At 38.4% G+C, this 22,923-nt stretch overlaps 1 protein-coding gene across 4 annotated transcripts in view; it reads left to right on the top strand.

Moving 5' to 3' along the window:
• PLEKHA7 (pleckstrin homology domain containing A7) overlaps positions 1-22,923 on the top strand; it is a 145,520-nt gene that overhangs the window by 39,589 nt on the left and 83,008 nt on the right. Inside the window, exon 1 of one of the 4 annotated variants that reach the window (XM_066187626.1) lies at positions 9,999-10,103. The exons of the other annotated variants lie outside the window; for them this stretch is intronic. Within the exon in view, the coding sequence (XP_066043723.1) occupies positions 10,015-10,103 (89 nt within the window). The 5' untranslated portion in view covers positions 9,999-10,014. Of the gene's footprint in view, positions 1-9,998; positions 10,104-22,923 lie in introns of those variants that run through there. 4 annotated transcript variants of the gene reach the window in all.

Raw genomic sequence — 22,923 nt, 5'->3', positions numbered from 1 at the left:
ATTTTGTATTTTGAAGGCAGTTTTAAAATAAAACATAATTCCTGATAATTTAGTTGCTTTGAAGTAGGAGTCATGGAACATGTCAATGCTCTTTTAATAAATTTCATACCACACCAAAGTGCAGAGACTTTTAATTCATACATATGAGGAGAAATTTACAGGTTTAATCCCCCCATCTGTTAAGTGCTCCAATTTTATAAGAATTTCCATTAAAATCATGTGTGCAATAACTGTTTGTGCTTTGCTTCAAGTAGGGATATTTTCCTGAAAGAATATATTTAACTTAGCTTTACAGAACAAGCTGATTAACTTGTTCTAGATGGGAGGAAACCCAGAAGGTGGTTGTCTGTAAACTTAACTCTACAAAGCTGTGGTGATCTCCACCACTGAAGTTGTGTGGCCAGGGAAAAAAATGCTGAGAGCTAATTAAAAATGATGCATCATTTAAACATCTGTTTTCTGGTTTTAGGAATTACCTTGGATATAATATCATAATTATGGTTTCTCAATATATCTTGATTTAAATTTATTGCCTTTATCTCAAAACACATGTGAGAGTGATAGCACTGAGTGGATGTGATCATGGCAGGGCCACATGTAACTCATATCAGTTGCATAAATCAAGTTAATTCTGGTTTGTTTCTCTTAAGTCAGTCTGAAGCCCTGAAGCCAATTTGGAGACCATTTTTGGTCCCTTTCCTCTGTGTGGCCGACCTGTAGGGAGGAAATGATGGCAATGTAGGCGGTGTTCTGCTCTAATCTTCTTCCCTCCCCTTTCTTTCTTTCCCTGGGCAGAAAGAGAGGAGTGAAGGCATTAATGAGTTTTTTCCCAGCTAATAGGGAGAGCGCAAGCATGGTCCTTTTTAATGACTGTGCTTCACTTTGGAATGCTTATGAGTGCTTCAGGCTTAATTATGAGAACTCTTAATGGCGGACTGGAGCTGACGGGTCTGCAAACAGTGTTTGGAAAAGGTACTGTCATAGGTATGTATCAGTGCTCAGTCCTTGCCAAAAAACCCAACAACTTGTAATGTTTCATTTGAAACTGCATTTTTTCCTGTGTGCTAAATGCCTAAGGTAATCTGAGGATTTTGTACTGATGTCTTGCTAAACCTTTTTGAGTTTTCCATCCTGAAACTCTAAATGAGCACTGTTTGCTTAATGACGTGTTTTGCAAAGTTTGCTTTGTGATTAGAATACCTGTCTGAAGGCTGAGCGCTATTATCTTCAATAATTAGGGCAGTGAATGTCAGATATTCCTGTCTTTCTATCAGCAGTTACATTCCAGATTTGTGAAAAATCCCGGTTGTTTCTTGGTCTTCGTAGAATTAGCCTTCAAATTGATGATTAATTCTTATCAAGGAAGATAAGTATTTGAATGATTTCCAAAGCATTTAAACAGATTTTATTACGAGGGAGGAAGAATGGAAGTATTTCTAATATCTTCTGAAATACTGAAGTTGCTGTAGCAACCCAAAGCTTAGTTGCAAATCAAATCATGCCTTACCTTGGCTTTTTCTTATGATGCTGAGTCATAGGTTTGATTGTCCAAGTTTGAGTCTATATCCTTCACCTTTTTATCCTTCTTGTTCTTATGGGGAGGAAAAAAACAAACCTTCCTCTTTTGACAAAGCACCTGAGGTTAGGTGGTGAGATGTTGTAAACATGAATCATTTCACAGGCTTCACAAGATTAATTGAAATATAATTAGTGATTTTTGTGTGTGTGTGTAAGTCAGTGTACATTTTAAGGGATGTCCTGTTTTGCATAGAAATGCAGCTTCTGCCCTTGAAAGCACATGGTCCCTGCTACCTTGTGTGTTGCCATTCCTGGTGCTTATAGATATTTCATTATTCTGGTGGGGTTTTTTTGCAAATATCATAGTTCTTTTAGAATTCTGTGCAGTCTGTTCAGTTCTTAACAGTGTGACTGTGGGTCAGATGTGCAGTGTATAATGTCATGGTTAAGTTTAATTTCTTCCACTTCAAGTTTGGGTATAATATGGAAATAATAAGCATGTAACAGATTCCTATTTAAGGGATGTAAAGGATTCTTTGGAACAGTTTTTTTTTTTTTTTTCAGAGATTAACGCAGATTAATATAGAAGAATATGCCAAAAGTAATTTAAGTTTGTACACCAACACAGAATGAGGAGTTTCAGTGGTTCACTAATTAAAAATACTAGTATGAAATATTTGTATTTCAGAGAATAGATTTAATAATACTTTAGTTTGTAGTCCTGAATTGTCATTTAGTGGCACACGAATTGACCTAAAAAATAAAAATTTTGCTATGCAAATTAATTTTCTTAAGTGCAAATGCAAGTATAATAAAAAGTGCCATCTGTCTAATTAAGCAAATTAAATATTTCTTCAGGGAGGCTGGGAAGACACAAAATTGATTAAAACTATGTACGCAATGCTTCTGTCTTTTGACAAAAGAAAACTCACCCTTTTTAGTAGCCCAGGTGTGCCTGTGGGGACGAATAAGTAAAATCCCATAGATGTAATCCAAGAATGGATGGATATGCTGTTTTATTTTTTTAATGCACAGATTATATAATACATTAAGTTGATAACTATAAAAGATCTTTAACTGATTTAAATAGGGAGTTTTCACAACTCTAGTCTTAGGAATGAATCTGGTATTTTCCCGAGTGTGAACTTTTATTTATTTCACCCTTATGACCTTCAACTGGTTTTAATATGCTGGTGTTGATGCTAAAAATATTTTATCAAGAATATTTCAGATTACTTGTAACAGTGGTAATAACTGAATGCAAGCCAGCTCTGGTTTAGAAGCCTTAATTAGGAAAGCTTATTTGGGAAGTGGTTTCATTTATCACCCTGGCCTCAGGTGTTTTTACACCCAACAGTTTCTTTTTACTTTTGTTCTTTGGAGACACGCGCAGAATGACACAAAATGCCAACTTAAAAGTGAGGTGACAGTGCTGCATTTTGCCTCTATTTGTAACACTTTTCTGTCACCTGATAGGTGATTTGCACCATTTGCAAGGCATTGTAGTTATAGTTTATTTGCTAGTTTGAATTTTGAATAGGTTATTATTACAGATAAAAATTTGTCAGGGCTCTTAATCTAAAATATGTCATGATTAAAAAGCACACTGTGTGATGCCCCTCTTGTGCAGAAGACTTTCATTTATCCTGAACCTCAAAAAGACTTCCTCTCTATATTTGCAATCCTACAAGAAGTATATTATTTACTCTGGAGCTTCATCAAGGGCCAGCAAGATGAATGCCATTAAATAGGCATCTGTTTAGTTTGTATTAATAAACTGTGTCTGTGGAGAGAGAAATTTACTATGTTCTGGTAGCCCACACAAGTTAATATTTGTGCCATGATAGAAAGTAACCTTGCTTTCTAAATACAAAGTAATTTAAATATTTGCATATAATATCAGCGTTCTGAATTCTCCCTATATTTGCAGTGACTGTTCCAATTAAGTCACTTCAGTCCAATTTACTTGCATGCGTGCTCAGTAATTATGCAATACTAGATTTCCTGTTTGTTTTTAGCAAAAGTTAGTTCCTTTGAAATTTATTTGGCTGACTCACAGTTTTGGTGTATGGTTGGTGGTGGTTTTTTTTTTTCATTCAATCATTTTAGTTAGTTTTCTGCTTTTCTGTTGAATATTTTCAGGTCACTTGACAGGAAGTATTTGTCTCTATCCAGTATAATTCATTTTTAAGTAGGATAAAGTAGCTTAATCCCATTTCGGGCTCTGCATATATGTATATATATTTTTTCTCTATGTGTAATAATGTAATGTCTTCACGAATGCTATTTTTCTGGTTTTTATAAAAGTAATTTCAGATGTAAGAATATGTAATTATTTCATACAGTGGGAGACTGTAATTTGATTCTCACATTATCTTTGAGCTGAAATGTGTAATACCTGCCGATTCCACAGCACACAAGATTTATACTCATGTATTTACAAATGCAGTGAGCAGAAAATAGAACTGTCACTCTGAAATGGTCTCTGTAGAAGGTACAGGCGTTAAAAATCTTTGCTGTGTAGAGTGGATCTCCTGTTTTCCTGGAAGAGCAGTTTCCCCCTTGCTGGTAATGCTGGTGTGGCCAGGTGCTGTTTGCTCTGTTTCCTGGGTAAAGGTCATGGGGATGGTAGAGAGTGAACGTGTGGTGGTTGAGGGTAACATTTCCTTCTAGTGTTAAAGGTGAGATCATCCCCCAGAGTTTACTGAGGTTAGAATTCTAGGATGTGCTGCACTGTTTGATGTGCTCAGGTACAGAATAACTAACGTCTGTGTGCCTCAGACTGTCACCAGTGATCAAGAGAATCCTGGAGGTTAGTTTCCAGTTGCAGGTTTCTTGAGGCTAATTGTTTCAGCTGGAATTGCAGGTGGAGAGGAGGGCAAGGCTGTAAGCAGGGTCCTTCACCCTTCTTGTCTCGGTCATGGTCAATGGCTTTATGTCTGTGTTGTTTCATGACTTGCAGGAGGTTAATTTACAGCTCGGGTATTCTTCCCTGCCCCAGGAGGCATCCTGATGTTTTACTGCTGACAAGAATTTTTCTTGTTCCCTCTGCAGATTGTTTACAGGCGGGTTCAGACAGCTGCAGGGCAGAATGGCCTGGTTGAGAGCAAAGCACCTGGTTACACAGCAACCTTGCTGTGGCTTTGGGTGTGCAGGCAGGAGCGTTCACTGCTCTAGTTCAACAGGACGGGGTTATCTCTCTGCCAGGCAGGGTGCCAGCCGTGTTCAGTTACTCATGAATCAATTGGGAACCTTTGGCCACCATGAAGAGTTGTTTGGCTTCTGCCTGAGAGCTTGCTAAGCAGTAAAGAAACATGCATGCAACATGCAATCTGACATCTAGATCCAGATTGCAGTTTATTGATCTCAGTTCTGGTGCGTGATTTTTTTCCCATGTTTGGTATCGCACCATGCATTTGAGAGCCATTGAGAATTTTGAGAATTCATGGCTGACTGCTGAAACATCTGCTGGTAAAAGTTACCTAAGCTGTAGAGTAACTGAAATCAGTGATGATGGCTGTGTTAATGTGCAAAGCCTGAAGAAGGGTGCTGTCTCTTGAGCACCCAGAGGAGAGTAAAAGGAATGGAGCCTTCAGCTGTGGATAAATGTAGAGTGCCAACATGCAGGAAGAGTGAAAAAGAAAAGAGAGGGAGGTGTGTCACATCTGGTTTGGGCACAAAGGCTGTCGTGGTGTGCTTTGAGTATTAATGTAGCCATAGTGCTTGGACGGTGATTTTTGACTTGATGTGTTACTGGAATGTGTCAGGTCACTGGAGGCTGTGCAGGCTGTCCTGTAACTGCTGGTGGCTGAATGGCTTTGGGGTAATGCTGCTTTGGTGGCCTTGCAAGTCAGGGTGACGGTGTTGGACTCTGAACATCTTTACAGCCTTTCTAGTAAAGTAGCTAAGAGCAGTTTTATGCTTGCCCTAAAAATAAATCTGGTTTAGATGTTTAGATAAGACTTCAACATCTCCTTCCCTCTTGTTCCAGATTGGGGAAAAAAAAAAACAGTTAAAAATATGATTTCTTAATCCGAGTAAGAATGTCTGTAAGGACTAAGGTAGCAAGCGGACATGTATGTCTAGTAATTCCACTATGAATTCTCAGATATTTAGATTAAGTTCTAGACCTTTTTTCAGATACAGGAATTATTGGTCTCTACAGCTTCCTGAAAGGAAGCTGTAGCCAGGTGGGGACTGGTCTCTTCTCCCAGGAATCCACTGACAGGATGAGAGGAAATGGCCCTAAGCTGCACTGGAGGAGGTTCAGGGGGGGACATCAGGGAGAATTTTTTTCACTGAGAGGGTTGTCAGGCTTTGAAACAGACTACCCAGGTAGTCACCTTCCCTGGGGGTGTTTAAGAAACAACTGGACATGGCACTGAGTGTAGTGGTTTAGTTGACAAGGTGGTCTTTGGTCACAGCTTGGGCTCACTAGTCTTGGAGGCCTTCTCCAACTTTAATGATTCTATGTACTTAGATAAAGCTTCTGGATGCAGAAATACGTCCGTACCTAAAATATAACCTACTGCTATGTCTTCCCATTACTTCTACTTCACTCTTCCTTGAAGGACAAATCCTTAATGGAAATAAATTCCTTAAATTTCAGATACTTTATACTTCAAGGCTCTTACTATTTCTGTTTTATGGAGTTCCATCAGTCTTGTCAGCAGGGAGGAGTGGGTTGGCATTTTACCTTGTGAAGGATGTCTTTATCTTTTGCTTTCCTTTCTTCCTGTGATGGTAGTGAGACACCGGCACAGGCTGGCCAAAGAAGCTGTGAATGCCTCATCCTGGAACTGTTCAACACCAGGCTGGATGGGGCTGTGGGAAGCCTGATCTAGTGGAGGGTGTCCCTGCCATCGGCAGGGAGGTTGATCTGTCCTTCATTTGCAAATTTGCCATTATTCGTCAGTGTTGTTGAATTATTTTTTTTTTTGTGTGTGTGTTTCATACAGAAAGGAGGGAAAGGCTTTGCTTTATGTCATCTAAGTGCTGCTCATTATATTGAATATCTTTGTAATATTTTCTTTGTGAATACTGTTATTTTCAAACTGCATGTAATTTTATTTTACATTTCTTGTTTTTCTAATTCATTGTCTAATTTATTAGACACTAATACAGCATACAGTGAAAATATCAAATATAACACTTTAGATGGGACTAAATTACTGATTTACCGTATTGATGTTACAATAATTTTTGCGTGACACTTCATTCTATTTTTATGAATACTGAACATTTTATATGCATTTTGATATACGACCACATAATTGTCTACAGAATGCCTGCTCTCAGTTCCAGACTTGATGAAATTGATTGTTAGTTATGAGGTTAGTTTCTATTTCTTCTTCAGCCTGACTTGGCTTTAAAGAAATTTTCCATTAGGATGGTACTTGTTTGAAATAACTGAAAATGGTCATGAATTTGTTCTTCTCCGGTCTTTCAGCCTGTCCTTGCTTTTTGAACTGCAGTTAGATCTCAGTTAAGTATTTCATACCTTTTCAAGTAGCAGCATTAAATGTTCTAACAGGTCACTTCCTTCAGTACTAAGGTCACTGTAAATTGTGGAGCACACAGTACTTGTGTCTCAAACTTATTTTCTTGGTTTAATTTTGTTCCAGCAGAGTAATAAGTGTTACAGGGCATGCTGTGCCAAACAATACTAAGGTGGTTATTTTTAAGTGAGCTCGTTGGCTCTGAAACAAGGAAGCAAATTTCCAAGAGTTGTGACTGCAGTTGAAATGAAACCTGCTCCTCTCTTTCAGTGGAGGTGGTGTTTGGCAAGTTAGGTCTGGATCCCAAAAGTAGTTGTGTTCTGCAATCCAGCCTGCTTGTGGAACTAAATAAAAGGGGCACTTGTTAACTGTTGGGTTTCATTGTGGGGAGGCTTTCTCTTTGGTCCTGATCAGATTTTCTTTCCCTTTTCTCTGTCCTAAGCCACGCTTTCCCTTTCTGTTTCCAAGTGACTGAAGTGGTGTGATGCCTACCAGTGTAGGATTCTGCTTCTGTAAAGGTCATCCTAAATACAGTTTTTGTCTGCCTATTGTCATCTCACTTATCCCCATCTTTAAATGCTGTGGAATGCTGTCCACCCATTTAAAAACTGCACTTTCCACAATATTTTAAAATTTAAATGGCTTTTATATTTAAATTGGAATTTTAGAACAATAATGCTTCTGTTGTGTTAGAGCTAGGAGCAGGAGACAGGAAAAAAGCTCTACTCTGAATATTCCCACACATCTTTTCCCTCAAATACTACAGCTGTTTTATCCCTTCATAAATCTTTAATCAGAGGATTTCAATACTTAATTACAAAAAAAATTAACCTCACATCATTCCTTTGCTGTCAGGCAGTATTTTCCTTATTATGTGGATAAGCTAGGCATTAAGGGACTATGTGATTTTTGCAAAATGTCAAGGCAAGCCACTGGCAACCTCTAAGACTCCTAATTTATAAGCTTGTAATCTGCCAGTTTGACACTAACATTCTTTTTCAGCTGGCAAATCCAATGGAAACATTCTCAATCCCAGCTGGGACTAGGAGAACTTGTTCTGAGATGAGAGTTGCTGCATAAACGTGCTAATGCTGCCATTATCAGTGTGGAGAAGATACCAAATAGAAGATGAGTAAATACGCAGAATAAAAGTGTTTCAGGGGTGTGCACACAAGGGGACTCCTCAGGGCCAACCCCAGCAGTGCAGAGGCATCACAGGCACGACGTCCCTCAGCAGCTGTGGCCATGGGCATGAAAGTTACCAGTATTTATCCTGATATCCCTGATTAGGCAAATGGGACTCACACAGGTTTAGTAGAGTTTCCTCTTTCTCTCAGAAGCACACAACTTTCTTTGGTGTTCCCCAAGTGGTTTTTGAGTGTTGCGAGTTTTTGGAGTGAGTGCTCCGTATTGGACATGAGAGATGATGCCTTTTCAAGTCTGTCTCTAAAATTTCAGCTGATACCACAACATTATTTGTGCTTGATTTGCTTTTTTAGGCTCTCTCTTCACAGCCAGGAGAGAGATAAACATTTATGCAAAATTATGTACCCAGAAGCTTCTTTGTTTTTCAGGACATATCAGTTGTGCAAATGAAAACAAACAAACAAACAAAAAACAACGAGCAAACTTTTTTGGGCAGACTATAGTCTCTTTATTATCCTGGCACTTTTATAGGATTGTAGGAATTGAAGCCCTATGCAGTGACATATGTCTTTGAGGTCAGACTTTATAAGGTACCTAGGAAAGTGACAAAGTTTTGTACCATTTTTCTTATGATGGAAATGTCGATTATAAACTTGGGATAAACCAGGTGAAACTGATTTGGAATTGGAAAGCATTGCAAAACTGAGACAAAATAGCATGAAAGTAAATAGTATGTCCTGGGGTAGAGGTATTAAACTCAACATTTTAATGTTTTCCAGTGCAGCTAGCATAGGTAATGAAATAATTTTAAAAATCTCTTTTATTTGAAATTTTGCTTAACTTAAGGAAATCCATGTGTGAGGGCATTGTACGCCTTCCTTAAGAGTAGTGTAGGTAGATAATCACTTAAGTCTATTTGACATTAGTCATGCCACTGGGCAATACTGTGACTACTCACATGTTTTCCTGCTTTCCAGTAGTCTTTTTTTCTCTTGAGGAAGGCATGCCCAAGTAACTTTAATGTAACTTACCATTGTACTGTATATCAAAAGAAACGTTGCTTTTGATATTTCTTTGATTTAAGCAGTAGTAAAATACTGCAGGAAGGCATGCACATAATGTTATATCTATATTCAGTAGCTTAAAGAACATGTTTTAAGTTTCCATCTCCTCTCCTTCCCTCCTGCTTTTCCCATAGTTGGAGGTGTTGCATTAGAGCATCCTTCCTTAGCAGGGGAAGCTCAGTATGATTTCTCATGCTACCGTGGTGTGCAGTGTGATCCGATCTCGCTTACAAAACAATAGTACGCAGCGTGCGGTTAGCCGAAATGTTCAGACGGCGTTTTTGTCGCCGAGTTCAAGGTCGCGGACCCCGTGCGTTGGGAAGGAGATCCTTGTGGAGGGGCTGAAACGATGTTTTCACCTGCAGTGTGGCCGCTCATTAGGCGGCCGGTCGGAGGGATTTGCGGCATTGGCAAGAAGTTGTGCTGGTTGCTGGCTGCCTGCCAGAGCAGGGCTGCTGTTCCCGGCGGCAGGTCTCTGCCTGAAAGGCACCGTGCTCGCTACAAGAATGCGGTGCAGGGCTCTCTGCCGAGCCAAAACCCACGGGCTGTCCTTGCCTCGCGATGGCGTGTTTATGATTTTGTAGTATGTGATGTCATGAGGGTGTTGGCTTTTAGGAATTTCACTACTGAGGAAGCAGTTTGAAATGCAGGCAGAATCCTCCAGACCTTCCAGCATGTACTTGGTTTCTTTTTAGTTAGCTCTGAACAAAGGTACAGATGGATACGTGCGTACGTATTTTTTTTTTAGCGAGGAATTAACATATGGAATATAGAAGAGATTTAAGTGGATGCAATACCTGAAGGCAATGTCGAGCCAGTCTGGATTTTCAAACTCTCTTCCTCTACCGGGATATCCATTCTACCAGGTGTCATGCAGGTATATCGTGTTTTAAGTTTTACCTTTTAATGCAGTTGCAAATAGAGCTGTAGCATGATGAGTGTGTTAACTGATTTTTTCCCCCCATTTCTTTGTTCTCAGAAAAAAATTATGAAATTGGAGAGTTAAGAAGCTGAAAACCATAAATACTATTTTAGAATGCTGTGTGCCTGACCTTATAGTTAACTTCACTTTTATTTAAAGCAAATATTTTTATTTCTAAGCATACTAAATCTTTTCAGAGTTTTTCTGACTGGAAAAATGAAGTTGTAACCTTGGAGATTTTTTCAAGTGAGTTATGTATTCAGATATTTCTGTCATTTATTGAGAGCCAGATATCTGTGGTGTTGAGAAAAGGAAATTATATAGATTTCTAAAACATGAATGATTTTAAGTCTTTTCATGTATAATTACATAAGGTAAATAAACAGAAGTACTTACTGACATTTTGTTTCTAAGAGCATTCACACAAAATGTGCACATGTGAAAAGGTTATGAATACCAGTGTTGTGGTAAAGCTAAATTATACAAGCTTCTTATTTTACCTTTTAAACTCAACACTCCTGTTTTATTGATAATTCTTCCTTCTGAAAGTGCTGTATAACAGTTTTCTAGTGAATGGACTGGATCCTAACCATGGAATTGCTCTTCGTGGTGTAGAAGACTGTAATATTGCATAATAATTAGAGGGAATGTGTTACAGTACTTCTGTGGCTGAAAGAGCTCAGGTTTCTGGCACACCTTAATAAAGGAATGTAATCCCTGTTTATTGTGTCTAAATATGAAGTCCCTGCAACAATAACAGAGGGAGGGGAAAATGGGAGTTAGGACAGGAGTTTTGTGCTATTACTCATCTTTTGGTAAGACATACGAAGAGAAGGATAAGAGAATGAGTTAATTATTTACATACTCAGATCTAGAGAATCAATCTGACAATCCCCATGAACTGCAGCATAGACAGTGGTATGGTAAGGCTGCAGTGATGGTCACTTGTGAGTAGAAACAAGAGTGATTCTCTATAGAGTCGATTTAAACACTTTTTTATATGTTTCTTGAAATAAATTCAAATATTTGTGTCTCTGTAGCACTACTGGGGCTGTCTGCTCAAGGGTACCAGAGTTAGCCCTTGAGAGGTCAGTCACAGTGACTCCTCATTGTTGGTTGTCCTTTGGCCTGACTTTAGTGGATGCTGGAGTCCAGTAACCTTTCTCTTTTTTTTTTTTTTTCTGGACATTTTTTGTGTTAAAAGGCATGAATCCAAACTGGAAATTAGACAACAGAAATTCAGTAAATGGCAGCTGATGTGAAAACCTTCTCTTCCCACCCGTGTGTTAGGTGCTTAGTCAAAGTCACAGCTTTTCACTCCTGCTCCTTAACATCAGAATGTCCAGAGCCACAACCCAACTCCCAAGTTTCCACAGTGACCTTCTGGACAAGAATGAAGGTCTTAATTCTAAGAGACCTAAGAAGTCTGTCTGGCTTATAAGTCCTCTGTTGTGAAAAGAGAGAGATTAAAGTTCCTGAACTTTTGTATCCCTGTTGCTTATCTGCATTTTGGTTTTAATTCTTTCCTTTCAGTTTCTTGCATGGTTTTAAATAGTTATTCAGCATTTCAATGAAGTCTGTGTTTAATAATTTTCAGATAAGATAATTAGTTTCTGTTACATGCAACTGAGCTTATTAAGATCCTGCTTTATGTGTGTAAAATTGGGTGGACTTACTTCCTTTAATGACTAAGTCATTCTGACTTTGCAACTCTGTTTCAGTGCCTAGAAAGAGAAGTTCCTTACATTACCTACAACCACTGATAACTGTAAAATATAAAATTTTAGTATTCCTGCAGTCCTTTTAGAGCTCATCCTCAGTGCAGAATTTTTCTTTCAGAATAGTAACATACATCCATTTTTGCCTGGGGAGTAACGTACCTTATAGAGACAGGGCTGAATTAGAATCTCCAATGCACTCTACCGGTCGTATTCTGGTGAGTGAACTTTCCCCAGTAAATAAATAGGCAGTGAGACTACTGTTTATCATAATTGGTTTGTGATCATGATTGGTTTGTGATCTCTAGTGGGAAGGTTAGTGTACATTATGCTAAACTTGTATATTGACAGAGACAATAAACCTACTGTGCCTTGGTACTGAGATGGCATAAAAGTCCTCAACAGAGTTCTGGAAAAGCTCTCTCTTCAGGAAGTGTGCTTTTTTTTTTTTTTTTTTTTTTTTTCTCTGATAAAACTAATTTTCCACAGATCAGAGTTGTATTTGGGATTGCATAGTGTTCAGAATGGATTGTGCTTTCTGTTGTCCGTAAAGAATAATAGTTTTGGAATAGTATTTTTGTAGAAATGCGGCTGAAGTATTGATGGTAGCCTGTTCTGGAGGAATGCACAGTCAGTGTTTTGTTTGTTTATAGTTTTCTAAGATTGCTCAGGGCATTGTTTATCTTGCAGGTGACCAAGATGCTGTCTCCAAAACTGGGTCACTCAGGGTAGCATGGCCTCCTGGTTGGCTGTGGATTATGGCATTGCATAAATCGGGAGTTCAGCTTGGGGACAGTGTTTTTTGAGCCATATTGTAATTCATTTTTGGTATCCATGTAGTGCAGAATTGGTGTTTCTTGCTTTTCCATATTTGAACAAAATTTAGACATTAATATAATTTAGGTTGAGTGTGATAAAAAACCTCCTTTTTTCTTTTATAAGGACACAAGAAAGGAGATCTGATCTAGACATTAGTTGTAGAAAATGCCTCACATGATTGAAAAACACTTGGAGTAGTTTATCATCTTTCTATTACAGGTTTGGTGTTTGATCTAGAAATTCAGAGAAACTGTGGCCATCTATAATTCATCTGCTTCAAGATAGATAGCAGCAAATGTAGAATTTGTTGTTAAAATTTAAATGGTAGCCAAAGTAAGCCTGCAAGTAAGCTTGTCATCACACTGGCTAGTATGGTATGAGCCACAGAGCTTGCATTTTTTTCACCTGCTTTATCATGTAATGTTGGGTTTTCTTTGTATGTCATATGGTGTAGAAGGAAGTCTGTTCAAAAGTCTTTCAAAATAGTCTCACCATGTTTGATTTTCATAAACTTCATCAGTAGAGATTAGGAACAAAGGCTGCACTCATGTCTTTCTCCCAGTTGCTCTGGTACGGCAAGAGCTGTTTATTGTAAGAACTTTTGCTGTCTCTCATTGCTTTAGGCTGGTAGACAAGAAGAGTGTCGTCTTGTGAGTATTCCTTTGGCAGAGAGAAGACATCTGGTATTCTAGACATGTCTTATGGGGGTAGCCAGAGCTTTCAGCTCCACTGGGATATCATCAGACTGTAGCCATTTTAGAAAACAGTTGTTGTTTTCATTTGCCTCACAAATACATGTTCAGACACAGTTTTGAATGGGAGTTATATCTCTTTCCTCACGTGGAGATGTGGGATAATACAAAACCCAAGTATGGAGCAATTACTGGTGTTTTTGTGATGTAGTTGGAGTTTTGCTGGTGGACTGTGATACCCTTCATAAGAAGATTCCCCTTTGTCCTAACCAAAATAAGAACCTTCTGCATCCCTGTGCAATACTGGAATTCCTGCTTCCAGCAAGGTCAGTGGAAACCATGTTCACAACAAAAGTCTTGGAATCGCACATGCTATTGTACCTCTTCTGTCTGCTAATAAAGAAAAGGGGGAAACATCCAGTTGAAAACTAAACTTGATAGTGAAAACTTGTAATCTTCATGAATTCAGTATGAGTCAATTGCACCTGTGCAGCTGATTCTGAATGCAGTCAATGCAAATTACATCCAGTCTTAGCAATAGCCTAAGTAAGTTACTATAACTGAAACTAAGCAACAAATGGGCAGAGCTTATCTGTGGAAGGGGAGAGATTTTGCAGCATTAAGCCACTGCTTTTCTTTTAAAGAGGGAGCCACTGCCCACTTCAAATGTTGCCTTTTATCAGAATCCATTTCTTAAATTAAAAAAAAAAAAAGGTTGCTGTATTTTAGACAAAGGAATAAATCTTGATCACTTCCATGTTGTGCGGTGTTAGAAGACACTGAACACTTGCAAAGAAACAAATTTACTCAGTTTTCTTTGTAGCATAATTTGACAAGTTTATCTAATTAAAATCTCTTGAGAAGTCATGTGCCCAGGCAAATAGTAATCAAGAATAACAAAAATTATACTACAATATTTCTTTGTTAGTGTTAGGGAAAGTCCTGGGTAGCTATTTAATATTGCTGTTCTGAATATTCAGCAGTAGGCATGTATATGACGGGGATTTACTGTTGCATTTTTCTTGGAATAACTAAATCAGTTGAGCAAGACTTCCTGTATTTAATGGTCTTTGCTGGTTCAGAGCTGTTGCCTCTCCTGTAGGGAGAAGTGGAGGAGAAAGGTGAGGGCAGAGTTTTTGACTAAATGGATAAAATATATGCAAGAACATGATGTGCTAAATTCACGCTGGCCTTAGAAGCTGCTTCTCCATAGAATTTGATTTTTATATATGTCTACAACAAAATGTAGCTTTCATGTTAGGAGAGGGAGATTGGTCTCTGGTTTTTAGAAAGATAATTCCTTCTTCAGGGCTTGGGAAGAACTGCTAAAGAAGGCTGGTGCTGTAGGAATATATTAAATTCAGATTTAAGTAAGAGAGGGAATGATTAAAATCTGAAGAGGACAGTTTTATGTATTTTATCCTCTGCAATATTTAAAATGTGGGCAGGCTATTTTTATATTAAAATGATTTAAACATCATATATATATATATATAATTGCTTTATAGGCAAATGAGAAGATTGCTTTTAAGCAAAAGACCTTTTTTTTTCTAAGGGGCCTCATGATTACAATGTCAGCAGTTATTTGGGCTTGACAGAACAAACAACACATAAAAAAGCTTCCCATCATAAAAAGTAACTCGTTAAGCAAGATTGGACTTGAAAAAAGAGTTCAGCTTGCAGGGAATAAATCTTAAGCACAAGGTGCTCTTTGAGAAGACAAAATGATAGGAAAACTGTTGGAGATGAGGCATGTTGCAAGGTCATCATCTCTGACTTTTGTCCAGAAGACAGAAGCATGAAGTGGTGAGCGATGTTGATTAAGGTGTGTGCTGGTGTTGCAGTTCCTTGTGGTGTTGCACGACTCTCCTCAGTTGCTTCCTTGGAAAAGTGGAGCTGGTAGGAATGCATCTCTTACAAAATGCTTCTGCCATGGCAAATCTCTTTGCTCTTCCAGGTCTCTTACCTCTTGCTTTCCTGCCAGTCCCCCACTTTCCCTCGCTCTGTTTAGTCTCCTTTTTTCCGTTTTTTTTTTTTTTTTCCCTCTCCCCTATTTTGTTCCATCTTAACTGGAAATGAAAAGCCACCATGCGCGAGTGACCAGGAGATGGACACACTCCTGCCCGTGGCTCCCTGCAGCGCCAGCTGTGGAGCTGTGTGTGCTGCCCTGCTGTGAAACTGAGCTCTTGTGAAACTGCTGGCAGTGATGCTGTGCTTGTTTCACCTCTGCTGAGCTCCGCTGGGCATCGCCTTCTTTAGGCATCTGCATCACCTGGGGCTCCTCAGGTCTCCCTGTGCACATTCTGAGTGTGGCTCGGGTTACACTTGCTGGCAAGGGTGTAATCAGATGAACGGGTGGCTGATTGCAACAATTCATTATAAATCATTCTGTCAGGAAAGAGGAAACTCCGAGGAAAAATATGAACATTATGATAATGTTATCTATTAAGTGTCCTTAAAAGGAGGCGAAAGAACAAACTGCAAATGGTGCAAAGCAGTAGTTCTGATGTGGACTGCTTACTTTTCTAATTAATTCTGACTGAAACTTTGAGTATTTCTTCTCATTGACTTTGTGCTTTCAGGTATTTCAGGCTCTTATTCACAGAAATGTAATTGCAGTTCTTCTAATGACATTGATATTTGGGTGGCAGAACCAGTTACAGCAAGTTCTGTGGGGCTTTTTTCTTAACTGCTGTTTTTTAACACATTCTTCATTATGAAAAAAGGAAAAAGTCTGGTATAACTAGAGATTCAGATGTAAAATATTTTGTACTTTGATTATTCTAAGGACTTCAGCATGAAGTGGTAGTTTTTTCCTTTATTTTTGGAACATTGTGCATTATTTCTGTTGTTCTAGGGAAATTTGACTCTGTGTTCTGAAACAACACAGGGTTTTGTGTTGTCTCTGTTGGTATAAATGTACGCTGACTTGGTTTTGTGAATGATGATGGTTCTGAATTCTCCTTGATTCTTTCTATTACCATTTCTGCCTCAACAGTTGGCTAATCTACTTGCATCATTAAGTTAATGAATTATTACAGATCTTTGTTTAGAAGCGTGCTTTCCCGGATTTCCACTCTGATTGATTCTCTTGGAGCTGAAGGTGCCTGGATACCTCTTGATTACTTTTTAAAAATCCTTGCAGGGGTGTGTCTGGAGATTTTCTGAGATTTACCTGTAGTGTTGAGAGAGTCCACGTTAAGCAGTAGAACATAGGTCACAGAATCACCCTGTAACACTCTGAGTTTGTGTTCTTAATACGGTGTTTTTGAGATTAAATATGGAAACTAAGTTTGAGTCTTAGAAATCAAGCCTATAGGGAAATACTGTTCTTTCCGGTATCCATGAAGGAAATTCTGGCTTGTATTAAATCCTGCAGTTTAAATGATGGTCCTAGAAGTGGTCCTGGTTTGTGAAGCATTTCATTGATAATTTGAGAATTGTAAACTAGGATTTTGTTACAATTTGGTTTGGAGGAGAAAAGTTGGAGTACTGGCAGAAAATTTATGAAACATAAATTTGCAAGTTTCTTCTTTATGCAAATTCAAAACTTATTAAATCATAAATGAGGGCATTACAAGAGCTTAAAAGTTGTTTTTAAAACAATTAACTGTAGGAAAATTAAAACTAATGCTGTGATTTATGTTGATATTTGAATAAGTGTCTGCTAATATTTGAGTTATAACAAATTGTTAAATATAGATTGTATCTATTCAAATTAGATGTAGGTTATATTTAGGCTCACTTTTTATGCTGTTATTTTGGCAGGTGTGTGATTTATGACATTGCTAATCCAGTTTCATGAGTCCTGCAATTCATTTGAAGGACATCTTCCTGCAGAAAAGGAGAATAAATTTGAGCACTTAGAAAATGGATGCTTATATATTCTATTTTTAGACTTTTTGCAGAAAACCAGACTAGTTTTTTCTCACATCCTGAGGAGAACCATCTTAAATAAGACACTTATTTCAGCAGACGGTTGGTCCTGTTGACGTGGAAATGCCTCTGTGCTGCTGAGATGACTGCAATGCAGATAATGCTGATGGTGCTCGCCTTTTCAAAATTTACATCAGGTTTTCAGCTCCTGCAAGAGGTTTCATTCACTCGCGGCTTTGGGTGAGGAATAATCATCTCCTGAAACAGACAATTAGAGTGGAGAGGAGTGTAATGGCTGAGATTATGAGCTCATGTGGGGAGGGTGCCAGGGTACTACATGAGGACGCTGCTTCCCTGGTATGTCTGGGCTATGACCTGCCCCAAGTGAAAAATCTGATCCCATAGAGCACTTCTTCAGAATTTAAGACCTGTGTCATTTTCAGGCATTGTTGCATGTTATTCTCTTTCCTTGAAAACTCTTGGGTGTTGTACCCCTGAACTTTGCTTGCGGTGACATTGCTGGCGTAGTTCTCTGTTCCCTGTGGCTGCTACCTTCTCCTGCAGTGGGACAGCATCTCTGCTCTCTTCTTTCACTTTTCAAATTTCAACTCTACCTGTGCTTTGCTGCCCCTGTCTCTAAAGTGTTGTAGACCTGTCCATTTTCCCTTTGGCTTTGGAGAGCCTCCTGTTAGAGAGAGGCCTTGTCTCTCTGCAGGGCTGCTGCATCGTTCTTGGAGCTTTGTAGCACTTCCCCTCCTCTTCCCTATTCCTATCTAAATAATCCACATTTTACCTGCTGCTTTAGCTACATCATCCGGCTGAAAAATCCGTTTCTTGGCTCTCCTGTTAAACTGCATCAAGTTCAAGCTTGTCTTTCTTGCTTTAAGACATGTCATTAGCTCTGTCCCCACTCTGGTTTTTTACCAGGTTACTCCCTCTGCTTAAGCCTATTCAGAAGTGGATATGATAAAAATTACTTGCTTTATGCTTGTGTGCTGTTTACGAGGTAAGATTTCTGGTTTTGAAATGCATCCTGGATTATAGAATTCATAACTGTCGGTTAGTCATGTATTACTGTTCTGAAAAATGTAATTGTCTGATCTTTCCCCGCTTCTTTTGGCTTTTACTGTTTTCCATTCCCTCTTCCTGTCCCCTTTCAGGTAAAAACTAATGTTTCCCTTAATTTTCCTACAGCTGTTCTGTCCTTTCCATTGCTCTTAAAAAACAAAAAAAGTTGCCTGAAGGGAAGAAGGGAAAAAAAATAAAAACTTTGCATTCCCCATAATTGTAGAGTCTTTTAATTGTTTCTTTGTCTTCTGTTGGAGAGGGTGAGATTTGAGGTGATTTCACAGATCCAGAAATACTGTTCACAAGAGTTTCTCTGCTGTGAATTGTTCCCACTAATGAAAAGTCAGCATGTGTGTAACGTTTAGAAAAATGTATTTGTATTGCAAATCGACTGGATTTTACTTAGAATGATTTTCATGTGTGTCCACCAGGTGTTTCTGGTGTTCTAACTCCAGCTTTTCTGAGCTGTTCTGTATCTATGAAGACCAGTAGGAAGTGTTGGTGTAGCTTTTAGATGGAGGAAGATACAATAAACTTTTCATTCTGATTTTGGCAGTTCACGTGGAAACCTTAAAGACAGATTTGGTTTTTTCCCTGCACTGTATTACCATAGATGGATGAAATACAGAATATTTAGTATATGGCCTGTGTCAGCTTGTTACATGGAAATCTCAGTTCACAATTCAGAATTTTTAAATTAAAGAAAAGCATCATGGATCTATTAATGCCTGCTAAGAGTCTTTCATATTCCCTGGCAGAAGTGTTTTTCTTTTATGGATTTATTTCTGCTCTCTGCTGGGCCTGCTTTACTTCCATGTGCTGAAAACATTAGGCAAATGTGCAGTGGATTTGGTAATGTAAACTTTTCTATTGCTTTGCACCATGGGTCTTGATTTCACTCCATTGTGCTTTCTCTCTGTATTCTTTTCTGCCCACTCTCACCCTGCTGGGTCATGATATGCTGTATTTCAGATGCTAAAAGCTCCTGAAGAGAAGCCCCTTATTTTGAAGTACAAGCTGTTCTGAAAACCTCAATTGCTTAAATGTCATAATTTTGCATGTTTTAAAACCTAAATTTTCCTAACAATCAAGGCATTGAATGTTTGTACTTTCTAAGTCTCCATAGTCTACTTCCAGTGATTTGAAAGAAACTTCCTATATACTTTATCAGTATTAATGTATATTAAAATAGTATTCTAAAATATTCTCTACTCTCTCCAGTTTCAGTTTAAACGTGGGTAAAGTGTGGTTTGTAGAAGTCTGCAAACACACTCCCATAATCTCTGGGTTTTGTATTATGATTGTGAAATTTTAGAAGTTGAAAGTATTACAGATAGAGTCAATGGCAGCATTTATTCTTTTTTACTTGAGTACAGGATGTGTCGGGAGCTGCAATAGGAGTTTGGGCTGCAGTTCTTTGGAGCAATGCTGGTGCCTAACTAGTTCTGTTAAGTAGTTGTGTCTTGAGACACAATGAATCTGTTCTCTGCTCTGTTATTTTTAAACTATTGTCTATTCCTTGGTTGTTTTTCCTGTTGTGAGTACCCTCATGCTGCACATTAGTCTTGACAGTTTATTCAGCTTCTCCTTGCATCACATACAGTGTATTACGCCCTGCTTAGGTACAGAACTTTTTTGATAGAGTGATCATTGCTAATCTGCTGATCACGGTTAAGTGCACTGATTTGGAAGGGGAGATGTGTAAGTGTTGGGACATGTGTCTCGGATCAAAGCCCTGCATGTGTGTTTACTTCACAGAACTCTGATGAAATACTGGCAGCCTTGACTGGAGCCCAGCCAGAGGCACCTTGTGTTGTGCAAGCAATTGTGGTTCGAGTTTAGAAGTGTAGTTCAGATGGGTGAATTAGTTCTTTCAAAGAAAGAAACCCTTTCTGGACAGTGGAAAGAAAAACTGCTGTAGACCAAACTGATAAACTCAAATGGCATGAATTGTCCCGTGACAATCTGCAGAAACTGATTGGAATGTAAGAGGTGCTTTGACTTGGCCGCTCTGCTACTGTCAGCTTCCTTACCCATGGCAATATTTACCTTTAAAGCTTCAAAGTCAGAGGCGTGCCAACCACCATGGTACTCAGTACTGTACTAAGGCCATCTTTTTGAGCTCAAAACATAATTTGTTTCCAGTTGGCATCTCTGGCTTTCTTTCAGCTGCTGATTTATTCTAGATTCAAAGTTATCATGGTAGGGCTTGGGTCATGGTGTGCTCATTTGCACATAGCGCTGTGTTCTGTGGAGGGTTCTCACTCAGAAGCGGGGGAAGTTTTCTTTGGTGATAGACAGGACAGAAAGCAGAAGTAGGAGATACCCATAAGATGAAGGTGACTTCTCAATATTTGTATCAGACAACTGCAAAGTCGCTGCATGCGCATCAATTAACATTTTCACAAAACCCCCTATAGTTTTACTACTTCTGTCAGATGTAATTGGTAATTTGGTGGTTGCCTAAGCAGATGTCTTGCACTCTTCTGGAAAATTGCTGCCAAAGTAGTGAGATCAGCAGCAGTCACACAAATGGTGCTTGAAGAGATGAAGATTGTTTCCCTGTGTCCTGACTGTATCTACCATCATGCTTCCCCTCCAGCTTGGTCTTCTGCTGCCCTTCTTTATTTTATTCTGTTTGTTTTGATGGGTGCTTGTTTGTTTGTTTTTAAATGAAAATGGAAATAATTTAGCCTTACTTCGGTAAGGTACAACACACTTGTGTTTTGCAAAGTACCAGTGCCCTGCAGTGTGTTTCAGAAAATGTATGGTCTGTTTGCTGCCTGTTTGGATCACTGTGTTTTGGCGCTTGCATGAAATTACACAGGGATCTAATCTGACAGATGCATGGTCAGTGAGTAATCACTGGGAATACTAAGAATATCTCTGGATTAATTCCTTGAGGATTTCTTTTGTTGTTTGATTAGTGAAGAGCAAAAGATTTTCAACTGTAACTGTAGTGCCAAATGACACTTAGATGAGAGCAACAGCTGGTATGTCTGAATGCAGTTTTGAGGCAAATAATTTTGTGGTGTAAATGAAGGTGTAAATATTTTTTTCTTAATATTGAAGTTTCTAAGTATACAGCAGAGAATAAAGTGTGCATTATTTTCCATTTCCTACTTCGGAAGAGGTGGTTATATTTTTAACTTGGAACTTGCTTTCCCTATATACCACATGCTGAAATTTTGTATCCTTAAAAATCTAATGTTTATAAATGCTTCTGAAATGTTACTTGCCTTTTATAACGCGTATCCAGATGTTTGTGATTTTGGGAATTCTTTAAGATCCTTCAGGAAAATGAGATAATGATTGAAATAATTCCAGTAGCTTGATTAATGTGATTAATAATATTGGTGTCTGGAAGCGACTGCTCCGGAGTCACTTCTCCTTTCTACTAGTAAAACTAGTGCTTTTCATTCTGATCACCGGAGGTTAAATGCTTCTGTGCATAGAACAGACTTCTATGAAGCTTTCACAGTATTTGAGAAATTGCTAAATATGAGGGTTTTATAATTCAACAAATAAAACGGGAATTGGCTTATTGGCTCTTCTTGTTTTAGTTTAATATTATGAGTTCATGTTGGTAGTGGATACTGGCTTCCATCACTTCGTAATTATATCAATAAATTTTAAAATATAAGGAATCCAACATGAAAGTGTTGTAAAGCACAAAGGTAATTAGTTATTGCTAACAGATGAAGTCTCTTTCCCAGAACGGAGGAAGGCCAAAGACTGCAGTAACAGAATTATTCTTATCCCTTTTATGTATTATGTAGATGGGATATGATAGAGGTGCAAGTCAGAGTGCTAAGAAAGCCAGGAAAATGTTTGGAGTGATTTAAGGTAATAATTAGGTAGTTGGCAGGATGGAAGTTTATTCCTTTATTTTAGATTTGGCTTTCAGGGATGGTTTGTTTTCAGTTATGACCACAGTAAATTTCCATGGAGCTAAGATCACTCCCTTCTCACTCACCTTGGGATAATGGTTAAGCTGTAACATGGGATCAAATTTTACTGTGGGAGGGAAGTACAGTGAGTTTCTGTGTGTATGTAAAACTTATTACTTTTTAAATATTGTTTAGCAGTTATTTCTAAAGATACTGCTCTAGAACCACTATCACGCTGTGGTTTGTTCATCTTGAATTCTGATCTGTTTTTTTCTTTGCTGCTCTAGAAAATCTTACTCATTGCTGAAGTGGAATCCACTGCATCTTAGCAGATGGGATATATTGTAGCACAAATAACTTGCACATCTCTGTGTTTCTTCCTAATAAGCACAGCTATGAGTGGTCAGCTGTAAGACAAGTAACTGGGTCTGACGCTTCTTAAAAAGGCTTGGATTTTTCGATTGATGCTGTCAATTGCCATCAAGTGAGGTTTTTGTGAAAAGGATTGAATACCTTAATATTTCGTAAAAACCTCTATTCAGGTACAATGTAAGTGGTTTACTGTCTTAATCCAACCCGGTCTGGATTCAAGGTATTGATGTAAATAATTCCAGGAGCCTTCCTGTGTTGTTTGGTTCCTTTTGGAAATTTGATTGAAATCATTGTTGGTTATAAAGTCTCTACTGGTTTTAATGTTTAACTTCTATAGTAT

The sequence above is a fragment of the Chamaea fasciata genome, unplaced genomic scaffold (genome assembly GCF_029207755.1).
Source record: "Chamaea fasciata isolate MVZ Bird 193981 ecotype frontalis unplaced genomic scaffold, bChaFas1.0.hap1 SCAF_7, whole genome shotgun sequence".
NCBI lineage: Eukaryota > Metazoa > Chordata > Aves > Passeriformes > Sylviidae > Chamaea > Chamaea fasciata.
The sequence above is the reverse complement of the archived record's forward strand: the minus strand, read 5'-3'. Positions and strand labels throughout refer to the sequence as shown.